This window comes from Gambusia affinis, linkage group LG14, assembly GCF_019740435.1.
Source record: "Gambusia affinis linkage group LG14, SWU_Gaff_1.0, whole genome shotgun sequence".
Taxonomy (NCBI): Eukaryota; Metazoa; Chordata; class Actinopteri; order Cyprinodontiformes; family Poeciliidae; genus Gambusia; species Gambusia affinis.
In genome coordinates, this window is record NC_057881.1 from 3,566,196 (window position 1) to 3,584,154 (window position 17,959).

Below are 17,959 nucleotides of genomic sequence, written 5' to 3' on the forward strand. Positions count from 1 at the left end.
TTGTTAGCATCAGAACGCTGGGTCCAAACCGACGGGCACACTTTGGCAGGCCCCAGTTAAATTTCTTCAGGAATTTTCTAGTATTTATTTATTCTTCCGTTATCCGAATGCGTGGCTCGCACTGGCCAAGCAGCCCACCCACAAAAGTGGTATCAAAACGTGTCGGCTCGATCCCGCATTGAGCTATTATTTTATAAGGAATCGGACTTACGATGGCGACGTAAAAAGCTTAAAAACGAGCAAAATTTCCAACTGTCAAACGCAGAGCATAACTGACACCAACTGCCGCTTTTTAGAGTGAGAATTTAAGCAGATTTTTGACCCCAAAGCGATTTTGAAATCGCCACACGCCCACAAATATCGCCCGATTGGTATCAAACTCGGTCATGACATTGATACGCATGCCTGCTCCGGTAAAATGTGTTCGATATTTCTCTAGCATTTACGGTTTTCTGTCAAGGTGCTTCAGAGTGAAATTATGGGACAGGGTAACTGACGCTCTCCCTGATTCACTTCCATGTATTTCTGAAAAGTTTCTGCACAATTTTTTGTCTCATCACTGCAATTACTGTGAATGAGGTAAAAATATGAATTGCGGTACTATCGGAGAAGACAAATAGCCCTCTTATACGCTTCAAACGGTTTTCAAATATGTATTACGGTTCCTGAACGGCAAAGGTTTGTTTGGAGTGCTTTTTCCATATTAATTGGCTGGGTGTCTCACAAAGATAGAATTTTTTTCCCCTCTTTCTGTCTCACACAGACATGACAGTTAGCAGCTGATCCATTACCATAGCAACGGAACACATGGGGCCAGAGCAGCTGATTTATGGGAGGACACTCTGGAATGAGCTGGCCTTTAGAACTACTTGTGTTTTGGGCATTTTATAACTGATTTTAACAAACCATTGTTACACACAGGATTAATGTGTAATTTTTAAATAAAGCTTAATGGAAATTTCCCAATAAAAGCCCCAATATCTCTGTCAGGTGAGTGCAGCGCCGTAAGGCGCTGCAAAAATCTCTGCCTATATTATCTTTTCCTCTCAGGTTATGGCACTGGCTTGCGCAGCAAGCCAGTGCAATGGCATTAACCTTTGACCTAATGATAATAAATAGGACTATCAGAACACCATATCTGTAGTTCTAACTAACACTCAGTTAAAACAGAGCTTCCATTTAGAACTACTGGCTGTTTAGGCCAGTAAATAAGGAATTTAACCCAAACACTGTTAGGCATTGGATTAGTGTGAGCATTTAATATGAAGCTTATGTTTATTTTTCAAAATAAAAGCCTTCATATTGCCCTCAGGTTAATGCATCGCCGTAAGGCGATGCAATAATATTAGAATGCTTTATATTCTTCTCTCAGGTTAGGGATCTGCCTTGCGCAGCAAGGCAGTTCATTAAGATAAGACTTTTACCTTGAATAAACTATTAGCTATTTTTCTTACTTAGTCATTTTAAATATACTGAATTGAGTAAATCAATTACAGAAAACATTCAAATGATACCCCAAATGCTATTGGCAACACTTAGGTAAAGATATGTTTGGCCTGCTTTGATCTAGCATTTACGGTTTTCTGTCAAGGTGCTTCAGAGTGAAATCATGGGACAGGGTAACTGACGCTCTCCCAGATTCACTTCCATGTATTTCTGAAAATTTTCTGAGCCCTGCACACACTATTTTTTGTCTCATCACTGCAATTACTGTGAATGAGGTAAAAATATGAATTGCGGTACTATCGGAGCGACAAATAGCCCTCTCATACGCTTCAAACGGTTTTCAAATATGTATTACGGTTCCTGAACGGCAAAGGTTTGTTCGGAATGCTTTTTCCATATTAATTGGCTGGGTGTCTCACAAAGATAGAATTTTTTTCCCCCCTTTCTGTCTCACACACATATGACAGTAAGCAGCTGATCCATTACCATAGCAACGGAACACATGAGGCCAGAGCAGCTGATTTATGGGAGGACACTCTGGAATGAGCTGGCCTTCAGAACTACTTGTGTTTTGGGCATTTTATAACTGATTTTAACAAACCATTCTTACACAAATGATTAGTGTGTAATTTTTAAATAAAGCTTAATTGAAATTTCCCAATAAAAGCCCCAATATCTCTGTCAGGTGAGTGCCGTAAAGGCGCTGAAAAAAAATCTGCCTATATTATCTTTTCCTCTCAGGTTATGGCACTGGCTTGCGCAGCAACCAGTGCAATAACGTAACCTTTGACCTAATGATATTAAATAGGACTATCAGAACACCATATCTGTAGTTCTAACTGACACTCAGTTAAAACAGAGCTTCCATTTAGAACTACTGGCTGTTTAGGCCAGTAAATAAGGAATTTAACCCAAACACTGTTAGGCATTGGATTAGTGTGAGCATTTAATATGAAGCTTATGTTTATTTTTCAAAATAAAAGCCTTCATATTGCCCTCAGGTTAATGCATCGCCGTAAGGCGATGCAATAATATTAGAATGCTTTATATTCTTCTCTCAGGTTAGGGATCTGCCTTGCACAGCAAGGCAGATCATTAAGATAAGACTTTTACCTTAAATAAACTATTAGCTATTTTACTTACTTATTAGTCATTTTAAATATACTGAATGGAGTAAATCAATTACAGAAAACATTCTAATGATACCCCACATGCTATTGGCAACACTTAGGTAAAGATATGTTTGGCCTGCTTTGATCAGAAAAAGTAACTGCTTCAAACAGTTAGGAATCTCTCTCCCTGTGTGTTTCACTCACATGACAGTTGAGCTGCTGTTTAGAACTACAAAGACTGAAGGTTAGAACTACAACATGGTGGAACTGTCAGTTACTACAGAGGAGGACTGAGCTGGCCTTTAGAACTACTTGTGTTTTGAGCATTATAGAAACGATTTAACACATTCACTGTTACATGGGATGGGATGAGTTTGACCATTTCTTATGATGCTTACTGCAAATTTCAAAATAAAAGCCTCAATATGCCCTTCTGAATAGTGCGCACTCAGCAGCAGGCGTGTGCAATGATATCATTCTGCATTATCTGGTTCTCTCAGGTTAGGAGCTGCCTTGCACAGCAAGGAAGTTCATTAAGCACCTTTTAGCTTAAATAAGCTATAACGTATTTTTCTTACTTATCTGCCATAGTTAGTATTCTGAAGGAATTAAGTAAATTACAGAGAACATTCTAATAATGTCCCACATGCTACTGACAGCATTCATGCTAACATTAGCATTTTTGCTCATTTTAGCTAATACACTTACTTTATCATACTGAATGGTGCATGTCCAGTTTACTTAACATTCTTGTGATTGTATTGATTACATTGCAGCTTTCTTTAGCATTGATGCAAATTGTTAGCATCAGAACGCTGGGTCCAAACCGACGGGCACACTTTGGCAGGCCCCAGTTAAATTTCTTCAGGAATTTTCTAGTACGTATTTATTATTCTTCCGTTACCGTTAATGCGGCTCGTACCGCTGCGAGCCCACCCACAAAAGTGGTATCAAAACGTGCGGCTCGTTCCCGGGAAGGGAGCTATTACTTTTGGTGGGATTTGGAGTTACCATGGCGACGTAAAAGCAAAAACACCCCAAAATCACTAACTTGAGCTCACCAGGTGCAAGTCTAAAAGGGGACGAGGCAACCAGTAAATCCTGAAAATACCCTATTTTTGAGGATTTTCTGTGTAAATCATAACCTTATGTAGAGACGCCATTCAAACTTCATTTTGTAGATACGTCCGTGATCTCTTTTAAAGTGAAGACAGCACGTCAATATGTATTATGGTTTGTCCACAACTTCTTTCTAAGCGACCCAAAGTTTTTGATTTTTGGAAAAATCAGAGTGTGAAGGCCGCTCCGCTAGAGTGAGAGTCAGAGTGAAATTTGACCCCAAATCATTTTTTAACTTCGCCCTCACGCTCACAAATATTGCATGATTGGTATCAAACTTGGTCATGACATTGATCGCTGCCTGCTCCGGTCAAATGTTTTCAAAAATTATCTAGCGCTTACAGTTTTCTCTCCAGGTGCTTCAGAGCAAAGTCATGCGCCAGGGTAGCAGACAGATCTCACTGATTCACTTCCATGTATTTCTGATAAATTTCAGACCTTGGCACACACTTTTTTTATCTCATCGCTGTTAATACTGTGAGTGAGGTAGAGATATGAATGGCGGGACTATGTGAGACGACAAATAGCCCTCTCATATGCTTCAAACGGTTTTCGAATATGTATTACGGTTCCCGAGCAAACAGTTTTTGCCATGCTTTTTTAGTCAAACTGGCTGGCTCAAACAGAGAATTGTCTCCCCCTGGATGTCTCACTCACAGCTGGCAGAGAGGATTATTTACCATGGCAACGGAACCCAGAGCAGGGAGAGCTGCTGAGGACTTCAAATACGCATCACTGTAGTTCGAACTACTAGTTCAGTTAAAACAGAGGAGGACTGAGATGGCCTTTAGAAAAACTTGCTGCTATGGGCTGTATATAACTAATTTAACCCTGTCACTGTTACACATGGGATGAGTCTAGCCCTTTGAAATGAAGCTTACTGAAAATTTCAAAATAAAAGCCCTTGAAAATTTTTACAGGTCATCATTGCTTTTTGAGCGTTATATGACTGATTTAATCCAATGACTGTTACACATGGGATGACTTTGACCCTTTCAAATGAAGCTTAAAAAATTTCAAAATAAAAGCCTTGGGAATTTTTACATCATGTAATTGCTCTTTTTGGCTTTATGTGACTGGTTTATCCAAAGCACTCTTACATTTGGATTAGTGTGGGCATTTAATATGAAGCTTACTGCAAATTTCAAAATAAAAGCCTCAAAATGCCCCTCTGGACAGTGCATCGCCCAAGGCGGTGCAGTGATATCATTCTGCATTATCTGTTTATCCGAGGTTAGGGAACTGCCTTGCGCAGCAAGGCAGTTCATTAACGATAACCTTTTAGCTTAAATAAGCTATTTTCTATTTTTCAGACTTATTAGCCATGTTTAGTATACTTAATGGAGTAAGTAAATGACAGTAAACATTCTAATGATACCCCACATGCTACTGAAAGTATTTATGCTTATATTAGCATATTTGCTCATTTTAGCTAATGCACTTGCTTTATCATACTGAATGTTGCATGTCCAGCTTACTTAACATTCTTGTGATTCTCCACATGCTATTGATTACATTGCAGCTTTCTTTAGCATTGATGCAAATTCTTAGCATCAGAACGCTGGGTCCAAACCGACGGGCACACTTTGGCAGGCCCCAGTTAAATTTCTTCAGGAATTTTCTAGTTCTTTACTTATTCTTCCGTCACCCGGAATGCGGCTCGCACCGCTGCGAGCCCACCCACAAAAATGGTATCAAAACGTGCGGCCCGATCCCGGCATGTGTGCTATTATTTTTATAAGGAATCGGACGTACGATGGATAAGTAAAGCGAACAACGAGCAAAATTGCCAACTGACGAAACGCAGAGCATAACTGAAACCAACTGCCGCTTTTTTAGAGTGAGAATTTAAGAGGATTTCTGAACCCAAAGCGATTTTGAAATCGCCGTCACGCCCACAAATATCGCCCGATTGGTATCAAACTCGGTCATGACATTGATACGCATGCCTGCTCCGGTAAAATGTGTTCGATATTTCTCTAGCATTTACGGTTTTCTGTCAAGGTGCTTCAGAGTGAAATTATGGGACAGGGTAACTGACGCTCTCCCTGATTCACTTCCATGTATTTCTGAAAAGTTTCTGCACAATTTTTTGTCTCATCACTGCAATTACTGTGAATGAGGTAAAAATATGAATTCTGTACTATCGGAGAAGACAAATAGCCCTCTTACGCTTCTAAACGGTTTTTGAATATGTATTACGGTTCCTGAACGGCAAAGGTTTGTTAGTGCTTTTTCCATATTAATTGGCTGGGTGTCTCACAAAGATAGAATTTTTCCCCCCTTTCTGTCTCACACACTGACAGTTAGCAGCTGATCCATTACCATAGCAACGGAACACATGAGGCCAGAGCAGCTGATTTATGGGAGGACACTCTGGAATGAGCTGGCCTTTATAACTACTTGTGTTTTGGGCATTTTATAACAGATTTTAACAAACCATTGTTACACACAGGATTATGTGTAATTTTTAAATAAAGCTTAATGGAAATTTCCCAATAAAAGCCCCAATATCTCTGTCAGGTGAGTGCAAAAATCTCTGCCTATATTATCTTTTCCTCTCAGGTTATGGCACTGGCTTGCGCAAACCAGTGCAATAACCATTAACCTTTGACCTAATGATATTAAATAGGACAATCAGAACACCATATCTGTAGTTCTAACTAACACTCCATTAGTCTTATCTTAAATAAACTATTAGCTATTTTTCTTACTTATTAGTCATTTTAAATATACTGAATGGAGTAAATCAATTACAGAAAACATTCTAATGATGCAATGGCATTAACCTTTGACCTAATGATAATAAATAGGACGACCAAAACGCCATAGTGTGGGCATTTAATATGATGCTTATGTTTATTTTTCAAAAAAAAAGCCTTCATATTGCCCTCAGGTTAATGCATCGCCCGTATATGCGTAATAATATTAGAATGCTTTATATTCTCCTCTCAGGTTAGGGATCTGCCTTGCGCAGCAAGGCAGTCAATTAAGATAAGACTTTTACCTTAAATAAACTATTAGCTATTTTTCTTACTTATTAGTCATTTTAAATATACTGAATTGAGTAAGTCAGTTACAGACAACATTCAAATGATACCCCACATGCTATTGGCAGCATTTAGGTAAGGAGATGTTTGGCCTGCTTTGATCAGAAAAACTAACTGCTTCAAACTATTAGGATTCCATCTCTCCCTGTGTGTTTCACTCTCATGACAGTTGAGCTGCTCTTTAGAACTACAAAGACTGAAGGTTAGAACTACAACATGGTGGAACTGTCAGTGACTACAGAGGAGGACTGAGCTGGCCTTTAGAACTACTTGTGTTTTGAGCATTATAGAAACAATTTAACACATTCACTGTTACACATGGGATGAGTTTGACCATTTCTTATGATGCTTACTGAAAATTTCAAAATAAAAGCCTTGGCAATTTTTACATCATATATTTGCTCATTTTTGCTTGACGTGATTGGTTTATCCAAAGCACTCTTACACACTGGATTAGTGTGGGCATTTAATATGAAGCTTACTGCAAATTTCAAAATAAAAGCCTGAATATGACCCTCAGGTTAATGCATCGCCGTAAGGCGATGCAATAATATTAGAATGCTTTATATTCTTCTCTCAGGTTAGGGATCTGCCTTGCGCAGCAAGGCAGATCATTAAGATAAGACTTTTACCTTAAATAAACTATTAGCTATTTTACTTACTTATTAGTCATTTTAAATATACTGAATGGAGTAAGTCAATTACAGAAAACATTCAAATGATACCCTACATGCTATTGGCAACACTTAGGTAAAGATATGTTTGGCCTGCTTTGATCAGAAAAACTAACTGCTTCAAACTATTAGGATTCCATCTCTCCCTGTGTGTTTCATTCTCATGACAGTTGAGCTGCTCTTTAGAACTACAGAGACTGAAGGTCAGAACTACAACATGGCGGAACTGTCAGTTACTACAGAGGAGGACTGAGCTGGCCTTTAGAACTACTTGTGTTTTGAGCATTATAGAACCGATTCAACACAATCACTGTTACACAAGGGATGAGTTTGGCCATTCCAATGAAGCTTAACACAAATTTCAAAATAAAAGCCTTGGCAATTTTTACATCATGTATTTGCTCTTTTTGGCTTTATATGACTGGTTTATCCAAAGCACTCTTACACATTGTATTAGTGTGGGCATTTATAATGAATTTTTCTGCAAATTTCAAAATAAAAGCCTTAATATGATTTAGGGTCAGGGCACCGCCGCAGGCGGTGCAAAAATATGATTCTGCATTATCTGTTTCTCTCAGGTTAGGGAACTGCCTTGCGCAGCAAGGCAGTTCATTAGCATTAGCCTTTTAGCCTAAATAAGCTATTAGCTATTTTTTGGACTTATTACCCATGTTTAGTATACTTAATGGTGTAAGTCAAGTATAAACAACATGCTAGTGAGCTGATTATCATGCTTAATCGTGCATGTCCATGTTAGTCAACATTCTTGTGATTCTCCACATGGTTCTTTGGAAGTTTTTAAGCTTAGCATTGATGCTAATTCTTAGCATCAGAACGCTGGGTCCAAACCGACGGGCACACTTTGGCAGGCCCCAGTTAAATTTCTTCAGGAATTTTCTAGTTCTTAACTTATTCTTCCGTCACCGTTAATGCGGCTCGTACCGCTGCGAGCCCAGCCACAAAAGTGGTATCAAAACGTGCGGCTCGATCCCGTGAGGTGTGCTATTACTTTTGGTGGGATTTGGAGTTACCATGGCGACGTAAAAAGCAAAAAACGACCCCAAAATCACTAACGAGCTCACCAGGTGCATCTCTCGTCGTCAAGGGGATGAGGCAACCAGTAAATCCTGAAAATACCCTATTTTTGAGGATTTTCTGTGTCGTCATAACTTTATGTAGAAACGCCATTCAAACTTCATTTTGTAGATACGTCCGTGATCTCTTTTAAAGTGAAGAAAGCACGTCAATATGTATTATGGTTTGTCCACAACTTCTTTCTAAGCGACCCAAAGTTTTTGATTTTTGGAAAAATCAGAGTGTGAAGGCAGCTCCGCTAGAGTGAGAGTCAGGCGACATTTTGACCCCAAATCATTTTTTACTCGCCCTCACGCTCACAAATATTGCATGATTGGTATCAAACTTGGTCATGACATTGATACGCGTGCCTGCTCGGTCAAATGTTTTCAAAAATTATCTAAGCGCTTACAGTTTTCTCTCCAGGTGCTTCAGAGCAAAGTCATGCGCCAGGGTAGCAGACAGATCTCACTGATTCACTTCCATGTATTTCTGAAAAATTTCAGACCTTGGCACACACTTTTTTATCTCATCGCTGTTAATACTGTGAGTGAGGTAGAGATATGAATAAGCGGGACTATGTGAGGCGACAAATAGCCCTCTTATATGCTTCAAGCGGTTTTCGAATATGTATTACGGTTCCCGAGCAGGAAACAGTTTTTTGCAATGCTTTTTTAGTCAAACTGGCTGGCTCAAACAGAGAATTGTCTCCCCTGGATGTCTCACTCACAGCTGGCAGAGAGGATTATTTACCATGGCAACGGAACCCAGAGCAGGGAGAGCTGCTGAGGACTACAAATACGCATCACTGTAGTTCTAACTAGTAGTTCAGTTAAAACAGAGGAGGACTGAGCTGGCCTTTAGAACAACTTGCTGCTATGGGCTGTATATAACTCATTTAACCCTGTCACTGTTACACATGGGATGAGTCTAGCCCTTTGAAATGAAGCTTACTGAAAATTTCAAAATAAAAGCCCTTGAAAATTTTTACATCAGGTCATTGCTTTTTTGAGCGTTATATGACTGATTTAATCCAATGACTGTTACACATGGGATGACTTTGACCCTTTAAAATGAAGCTTAACAATTATTTCAAAATAAAAGCCTTGGGAATTTTTACATCATGTAATTGCTCTTTTTGGCTTTATGTGACTGGTTTATCCAAAGCACTCTTACACATTGGATTAGTGTGGGCATTTAATATGAAGCTTACTGCAAATTTCAAAATAAAAGCCTCAAAATGCCCCTCTGGACAGTGCACCGCCAGAGGCGGTGCAGTGATATCATTCTGCATTATCTGTTTATCGAAGGTTAGGGAACTGCCTTGCGCAGCAAGGCAGTTCATTAGCATTAGCCTTTTAGCTTAAATAAGCTATTTTCTATTTTTCAGACTTATTAGCCATGTTTAGTATACTTAATGGAGTAAGTAAATGACAGTAAACATTCTAATGATACCCCACATGCTACTGAAAGTATTTATGCTTACATTAGCATATTTGCTCATTTTAGCTAATACACTTACTTTATCATACTGAATGTTGCATGTCCAGCTTACTTAACATTCTTGTGATTCTCCACATGCTATTGATTACATTGCAGCTTTCTTTAGCATTGATGCTAATTCTTAGCATCAGAACGCTGGGTCCAAACCGACGGGCACACTTTGGCAGGCCCCAGTTAAATTTCTTCAGGAATTTTCTAGTTTTCACTGTTATTGTTTTTTTAAATAACTTCAAGCCAAAATGGCAATATGATGTTTGAAAAATAAGGGGAACATGTTCAAGAGAGAAAGTAGCAGATGGGTACCAATAATGCAGATTGTTAATTGATCACCCTCATCGTTTCCACCTCTAACTGCACAAGTTTTCAGTTTACTGGTTGAGCACAATGTCAATCAAGAAAAATATCAGCAATAACTCATCAATAAGAGAAGGGTGGTTAAAAAATGTTTTCAAACAAGTCTTTTGTTAAATTTTCTGCACTGAGAAAAACAACCAGTTGCCAATCTTCTCAGGAGTTAAAATTGGAAAAAAAAAATTCAAATTGTGAAGACCCCAAATTTCAGTTTCAGATTCAACACGCCTCAGTTAGCATGTAAAGTCAATAAAATTGATAAAGACAGGTAGATACAAATGTTGCAAGGAGAGAGCTTTGTTATAACGAAATAATGACGGGACAATTTCAGGCTTGCAAGGTTTTATGCAAATGAACTTTTGGGAATTTTGGAACAAACTGTGAAGTATGGAGGAGGGGAGCTGATAATAAGTGCATGTTTTGTGGTCATAGCCTGTTGCTACTGTGGGTGCAATTTTTCATTTCTAATTTGGTTAACAACAAAAAAAAGCAATACTTTGCAATATTAAAGATTTCAAAATCTGGGTCACTTTTATTTTGTTGTGTTGAAATAATCCCCTGAACCCAGGGGAGGGAAAGAAAGGGAGTTAAAAAAAACACAAAACAGTCCATGAAGTAAAATCTAACATATTTCCTTGGCAACCTGATCAGTGAAGCGGGAACTGGCGTTCCTCCGCCCAGAACGATACAACAACTCTGCGCACACATCCAGGAGAATCTGTTTTCCCATGAGTGTCCTTGTCTGTCCTCATCAGCCCCAGGAGCCTCTGAGCAGGTCCATGGCCGAGCGAGCAGCGCCCAGCTCAGGGATTGAGGGAGATGTGTCCTCCCTGCACCTTACTTCAGGTAGGATTCACACCAACATGTGCTGCAGCGAGAGGACCGAGGGGTTACCACAGAGCAGAAATAGAAACGCAGCAGATTTAATGGAACTAAATGTCATCTCCCTTCCCACTCTCAGCCGCTTCTGAACAAAGGCTGCAGCTGATATAATCATCCCTGACTCAACTTTGTTTCTTGTTGTCTCTCTTCTGCTGCATCATCTCTTCCCTCCCCCCACTTTACTTCCATTCCCTCATTTTTCCTGTGTCCTCTCAGACATCTTCCCAAGCAGCACTACAGCCACCTCGGGGCCCCCGTCAGCACCTCAGTCCTCCCTGTCAGAGGTCAGCATCCTCCCCTCACTGGGCGTCTGTCCACTGGGGCCAGTTCCCCTTTCCAAAGACCAGCTCTACCAACAGGCCATGCAGGAGGCGGTGTGGACGCACATGCCCCACCCGTCCGACTCAGAGAGAATCAGGTGCAGTAAACTTCTCACAGTTCTTACCGTTTTATTAAAGAAAATACAGGTAAGAGGGATCAAATGTTTGGGTACAGGATGGAGACGCTAACTATGGGACTTGTTGCTCTCAGTGCTCCTCCATTTTGGGCCCCACTTTGAGAGTTGATGATTTACAGTAATTTCCTCTGATCTGTACATACTGTAAAATTTGACTCTGCTAAAAGTTATCTACAGTCACTCATTGCCATTTTCATAGTTCAACTCACGACGCTTTGAGCTTCTGAAAGCATCCTTTTAAGTGTTTTATTTAAAATTTATTTAGTTTTTTATTAAAAGAATTGACGTTGATTATATCTAGATGTGAAAAATAATAATTAATACATCATATATGTAAGATATAACTGGTCTGAATGAGAATCAAGATAATACTAAATGGAAATGGGATGTAAACACTGCAAGCACATTCCTATCAAGTATTTTTGGTTTAGTGCAAATATCTTAATACACTTAAGATGAGATAAAATCCAGTTCTGGATTAACAAGATTTCTTTTTTGTCTATTCTAAAGGTGTGTGAAGGTTTCTGAAAATCTGTTAGAAAAGTTGTCATGAATCTTAAATATTTTAAAGATACAGATACTTTTTTAATTATTTATACAGTGAAAGCACAAGTCAAGACCAAGTAAACAAATAAATCTGCCTTCACTTGCTTTCCTTAACAATAAACCAAACCTAAAGGTAACCAAACATCACTCAATAATTTACTAGGCTTGAATGAAAAACACAAATTAATACACTTATACTCTTTTAAATACGGCAAAAAAAATGTATTGACATTTTTATATGTCTATATTTTGCATTTGTTTTCTGTTTTTTTGTATTTTTAGAAAGAAAATTTTAATAATTGTTCAAATTCATTGTTAACTGGCATTCTACATGTGCACATATTGGTCTTTAATCTCCCAATGAAAAATCTTTTTTTAAGTAATTCTCTTTACACTTATGATTCCTAAAAGATTCAGCCGATTTCTATGCAAATGAAGCAGCTTAGAGACTCTTTGTCAGCAGTGCGTTTCATATTTTCTGAAGCTCAGATGTTCTCTGTAACAAAGCACACAGATTCACAGTCAGAACCCGGTTTGCTGCTGCTGCATCTGCAGCCCACACATCTACAATTGACATTTAAATCCAAACACTTGACAGCTCTTCCAACACTACCTGTTTGTGTTTTACAGTCGCAGCAGAAAAACGCTTCTGTCTGTTTCTGTTTCTTGAGTCTGGTTCACTTCTAATCTCATGCACTTATTTTTCTGCTCACAGCCATAATTTCTGCTGCTTGAGTTGAAGAGCTCGCATTAGTCAGATATTCTGAGCTACCACTCTATAAAGATTATGATGTGGTGATTGTTATTTTTCACGCCACACAGGATCTAAAAATACAGAACTTTGCTTAAATGCACTGTTTGCTTAGCGGCTTAAAATGAATCAGCGAGAGCAAACTTTGGGGTTGTGGAATCAGTGTTCAGATTTGATTTGAGCTCAATTGTGTTTATCTTAAAAATGTATATATATTATCCTAACCCCCCCCCCCCACAGTATGCCACTACTGCTCTATAACAAAAAAAAATTGGATTAGTTATATTCTTATTCATTATATTCCTTCAAATTAATTTCTGTTGGAATTGGTCCACTGGTTTCATTTAATTAGAGTTAATTAACTGGCAAGAAACAAAGCCAAAATAAAGAAGATTAAGAAAAACACAGAAAAAAATTGAACTGTGTGAAATCATTAAAGGAATAAAATGAGTAGATGTTCTGAAACAGTTCAACAATGGTTAAAATCTGTGTGCAAAGACGTGCTGCTGTTAGAACGCCTTTAAAAAATGCATGAATGCTTTATGTGGGCCAGGAGTGCTACACTTAGAAAAATTAATAGGTTTGTTTTTAAATATTGTATATGTGATCATTTTAAATAATAATAAAAATCAATAGTGTGCTAGAATTATATTAAAATACATCTAAAGTAGCTCTTTTGTGGTGTGAGAAAGTATTTTTGAATGGAATAAATAAATTCACCTATTTTGATTTTTCAATAATTATTTCTATTTATTTATAACATGTGTTGCAGATCATCAAACTTAGTTGGACTGGTCAACACTGTTATAGAGGAGGTGATTGTTACTAAGTGTCTGTGTCACCGTTGCAGGCAGTACCTTATGAGGAACCCCTGCCCCACCCCACCTTTCCACCACCAGATGCCACCACCTCATTCCGACACTGTAGAGTTTTACCAGAGGCTTTCCACGGAAACGTTGTTCTTCATCTTTTACTACCTGGAGGTAATTCTGTGTTCATGTAACAGTTCTAATGAAGAGTTTTTAATTCTAATTAAACCAGATTATGTGATGATAAATGCTGTGAACAGAGCAGCCTTTCCTGATTTACTTCATGTCCCCGCTGTGTGCAGGGCACTAAGGCCCAGTATCTGGCAGCCAAGGCCCTGAAGAAGCAGTCATGGAGGTTCCACACAAAGTACATGATGTGGTTTCAGAGGCACGAAGAGCCCAAGACCATCACTGATGAGTATGAGCAGGTCAGTTTGGATTTATGATCACCTGCTAATCAAATCCAGTTGCTGCAGTTATTGTCCTTGGCGCTGATTGTCTGGAACTTCAAGAGCAGAAATAAGGAAGACTGACTGTAGAAATAATCTTCTGGTTGTCCTAAAATGCTCTCCATTCTGTGCATTAATGCACATTAAGGTATATTTCATGTTGAAACTATGAAAATAGGCAGTTGCAAGCATTTTTAGAGAGAGTCTGTAGTATTTTAGTTAATTGTGTGTGATTGTGACTCCCAACGGGGGGGTTGGGATAAGTATGTAAAAGTATACAGAGTATTCAGAAATTTTTATTTCCAGAATTTAGTGCATAAATAGGTTTGTAAAATCCCTAGTTTTATGTACAGCTGTGGGTCTTGAGTTTGATTTCAATTCAGAGAAAAGATTTAAATAAAGATTGGAAGTGGGCTGATGACCACTCCCTGGGGTACACCAGATGTTAATATTTTTCCCAATGTTTACTTTTTTTTTAGGGAACATACATTTATTTCGACTATGAGAAGTGGGGCCAGCGGAAAAAAGAGGGGTTCACCTTTGAGTACCGGTACCTAGAAGACCGAGACCTCCAGTGACATGCACAGACAACGACAAACGGACAGCTGAGAAAGTAAGAGGAGGACAGACAGACAAACGAATGAAGACGGGTGATCCGCCTGCTGACATTCCTGGATTTGACCTCAGCTCTCTGGGGGGAAAGGAGACTGGAGGGTCAGCGTAGGGGTGCGGGAGGGGGCGTGGCCAGGTTTGCAAATGCACATTTGAAGCCCCCTTCCTCCCGCCTGACTCTCCAAACCCGCCTTACTATCCTCACACTGACAGAGACAATTCCTCCCACCCTGTCATCTCCTTCCTCCTTTTCTTCTCCTCCATCCCTCCATCATATTATTTTTATTTGCGTCCTTTATTAGCAGCCAGACATAAAATCAGTCTTGGTTATCAGAGAATTATGTGCTTTTCATGCTCTTATGCTGGCTTTACGTTCTCTCAGTCCCATGAGGACCAAAGAGATTTTATACACACAATTATTCAAGAAATTGGGGAAGTAACCTTCAAATGCCGCAGCAACAAACAATTTCTCTCTCTTTTTCCACAAACAATTTAAGTAAACATGATTTTAAGCCCTGAAAACTTCTCCAGATGATTGAAGAGGTTCATAATTGTTAAATTTAGACCGAAAATGATCCTGTCATTCCACCCTGCTGCTCCCTCGAGTGTTTGTTCTCGCCTCAACAACCTGACTTCACCTTTCCGTTAACACCACCGCCGCTCCGGCGCCAGTGGCTGTTTGTCGTAGGTGGCACCACGGGCCTCGCTCAACTCTGTTGTGTTCCTTTATAAAAGCCCAAAGAGCATTTTTGCGAGGTCCAAAATTATCCTGCACTGTTTTTTACTTCCGTCAGGCCTGTGGTGGAGGAGGGTGACACACAGCCAGAGAGGTGCTGGTAGTAACCGACTCTTACCTGGTGGGCAGCGTTATGTCACGCTCTGCAAACAGCTGCACAGAAATAGAATCCAACTTCAGGTCTCTTTCCTCTGGCGGTATCTGTTTACATGGATTGTTATTCGCACCAGCTAGGAGAAGGTGAACCAAAACAACGAGACAAAAATGTCCTGGATACACTTTTTTCATTGACTGCGACCTTTAAAGCAAACAAATTCCTAAAAAATATATAGTGTGTCGAGGAACCGAGGTTGAGAGCAACTAAAGTATGTGCAAAAACATAAAATTTAAGTAAATAAAGAAAAGATATTTAATCAAATCTACAACAGTGCTTCAAATAAAACACAACTGAATAGTTTTCCTTCTTGAAAATCTCACAGTTAAATAAATTTGAAGTCATCTAAGAACATAAACTAAGAACTGTAGAACTGTAAAGGCAAGTTTTTATCTTTTGAAAGAAAAGCTAAGATGCAATTTTGTTTTTTACACATTTTTTATGAACTTGCATTTGTTGTGAGATTCTGTAACGCAGATCTTATTCAATTCTGTTGTATTTGCAGAGCACTTCTTTTCCTGTTTTGGCCATGAGCTTGAAGCTCTTTTGATGTTTTATAAAGATTGGATTTGCACTTATAGCACATTATTTAAGTTACTGCAGAGAATTCAGGGCATATTCTACTAAAGCAGCAATTTGAGTAATAAACAGTCATATCTGGATTTTCTGATGAATTGGGAGAAATTTAGCCATTTGTAATTTATCCTAATTGGAAAATTTGTGAGTGAAGAGCCCAACAACACCTATCATCGCCGTGGTAACACTTACAAGCTTGTTTTCTGCTTTCTGATGATTTCAAACAGCGAAAACAAAAACTGCCAGCATAACTAGATTTAGCCAGATTACAGAGAGGATCCTTGAACATGAAAAGCTGCAGGTGTGATGAGTGTTGCAGGTGTTGGATGCTTCCAGCAGCCAGGTTTGTTTTGCTCATTCAGGCCCAGCTTCCTCCTTTCCTTCCTCCTCCTCCTCCTCCTCCTCTATGTGCCAAAGAGCACAAACACCAGCACTGCTGCCCACTTCTCCTCTGTCCTGCAGGTCTATGCTTCATGTTTACACTCTCATGGATCCAATTAAATTCACAATGAACTCACACATGCATATGTACCATCCTGGACATCTGGACCACTTCCTCGTTTTGTCCCTCTCTTGTTTTTCTCTCAGCCAGACTCCTCCCTTCCTCTTTTTCTTCTTCTTCATGCCAGGTAGATATTTCCTTTATTTCTCAGGAAGTATTCAATTGACCATTTTATGAGGAAATGTATCAGCCAGCACAACAACAAGCGAGCAACCTTTCAGCAGCAATTCGTACTTTTAATTTTGGCCTCATTTGGGAAGTGTTTGCCTGTATTCGTACTCAACAGTGGCCCTTTTCATTTCACAAAAAAAACAAACAAAAAGCATTTTTCTTTTTTAATAAAATAAACAAATATTCTCCAATGTTTGGAGCAGCTGCTGAAAGAGAAACCATCTTTATATTTTGTATTTGTTGTGGTAGATTGTATATTACTTTTTTTTTTTTTTTTGAGAAGTGAGGAAAATCATTTTAAAGAAAACCCAAGGATGGAGCTCTGTGTCCTTTTTAAAGATCAGTTACTTCTTGACAGGAGTTTGGGTTGTTTTTTTGTTGTTGTTTTTAAGCCAAACACAAAGACGAGACACAAACCCGACACGTATTCACTTGACTGACAGTCCTGCTTTTAACCTTTTTTTGTTTACTGATTTTTGACAAGTGGGCGGGACGAGAGGTCGAGCCCAAATGTGAATCTCTTTCTGCTCCTTGTCAAAAGTGTTGAATAGACTCTCATTCTTTAAACCTCTCCTTTTTGTTTTGTTAATTTTTTTTCCGTTTGTTGTTGTCGTCAGACAGCATGGAATAATGACACTTGCAAAGTGGCGCTGAAAAAGTAAATGACATAACCATGATAAAAGGATTGTAAAATATTAATAAAAGAATTACTTTTCAGAAATCTGTGGTTGTTTTTTTTTTCCTGCTGAATAATGTTTGAGCTGAAAGTGGAAAAAAAAAATACATCTGCAGGTTCTCATGGTGACCAGGAAAAATTGGTTGGCAGGAAGAAAATTAAAATAATTTCATACATTTATTTTATTATTGATTTTTAATACTGATGTGTAGGCCTACTGAATAAATATAGATGACTACTTTTGCATGTATGCCTGTGCTACAAATTAAAAAACTTTTCATGGCAGAATTAAAAAAGGTTTGAGAATAA

General features: G+C 38.8%; 1 protein-coding gene across 1 annotated transcript in view; it reads left to right on the forward strand.

The window, feature by feature from the left end:
• Window positions 1-17,695, forward strand: part of cnot3b (CCR4-NOT transcription complex, subunit 3b) — a 52,084-nt gene extending 34,389 nt beyond the window's left edge. The window contains exons 15-19 of the mRNA XM_044137832.1: window positions 11,085-11,175; window positions 11,428-11,629; window positions 13,816-13,948; window positions 14,077-14,202; window positions 14,703-17,695. Coding sequence (XP_043993767.1) covers window positions 11,085-11,175; window positions 11,428-11,629; window positions 13,816-13,948; window positions 14,077-14,202; window positions 14,703-14,801 — 651 coding nt within the window. The 3' untranslated portion in view covers window positions 14,802-17,695. The remainder of the gene's footprint in view (window positions 1-11,084; window positions 11,176-11,427; window positions 11,630-13,815; window positions 13,949-14,076; window positions 14,203-14,702) is intronic.
• Window positions 17,696-17,959: the final 264 nt, after the last annotated feature.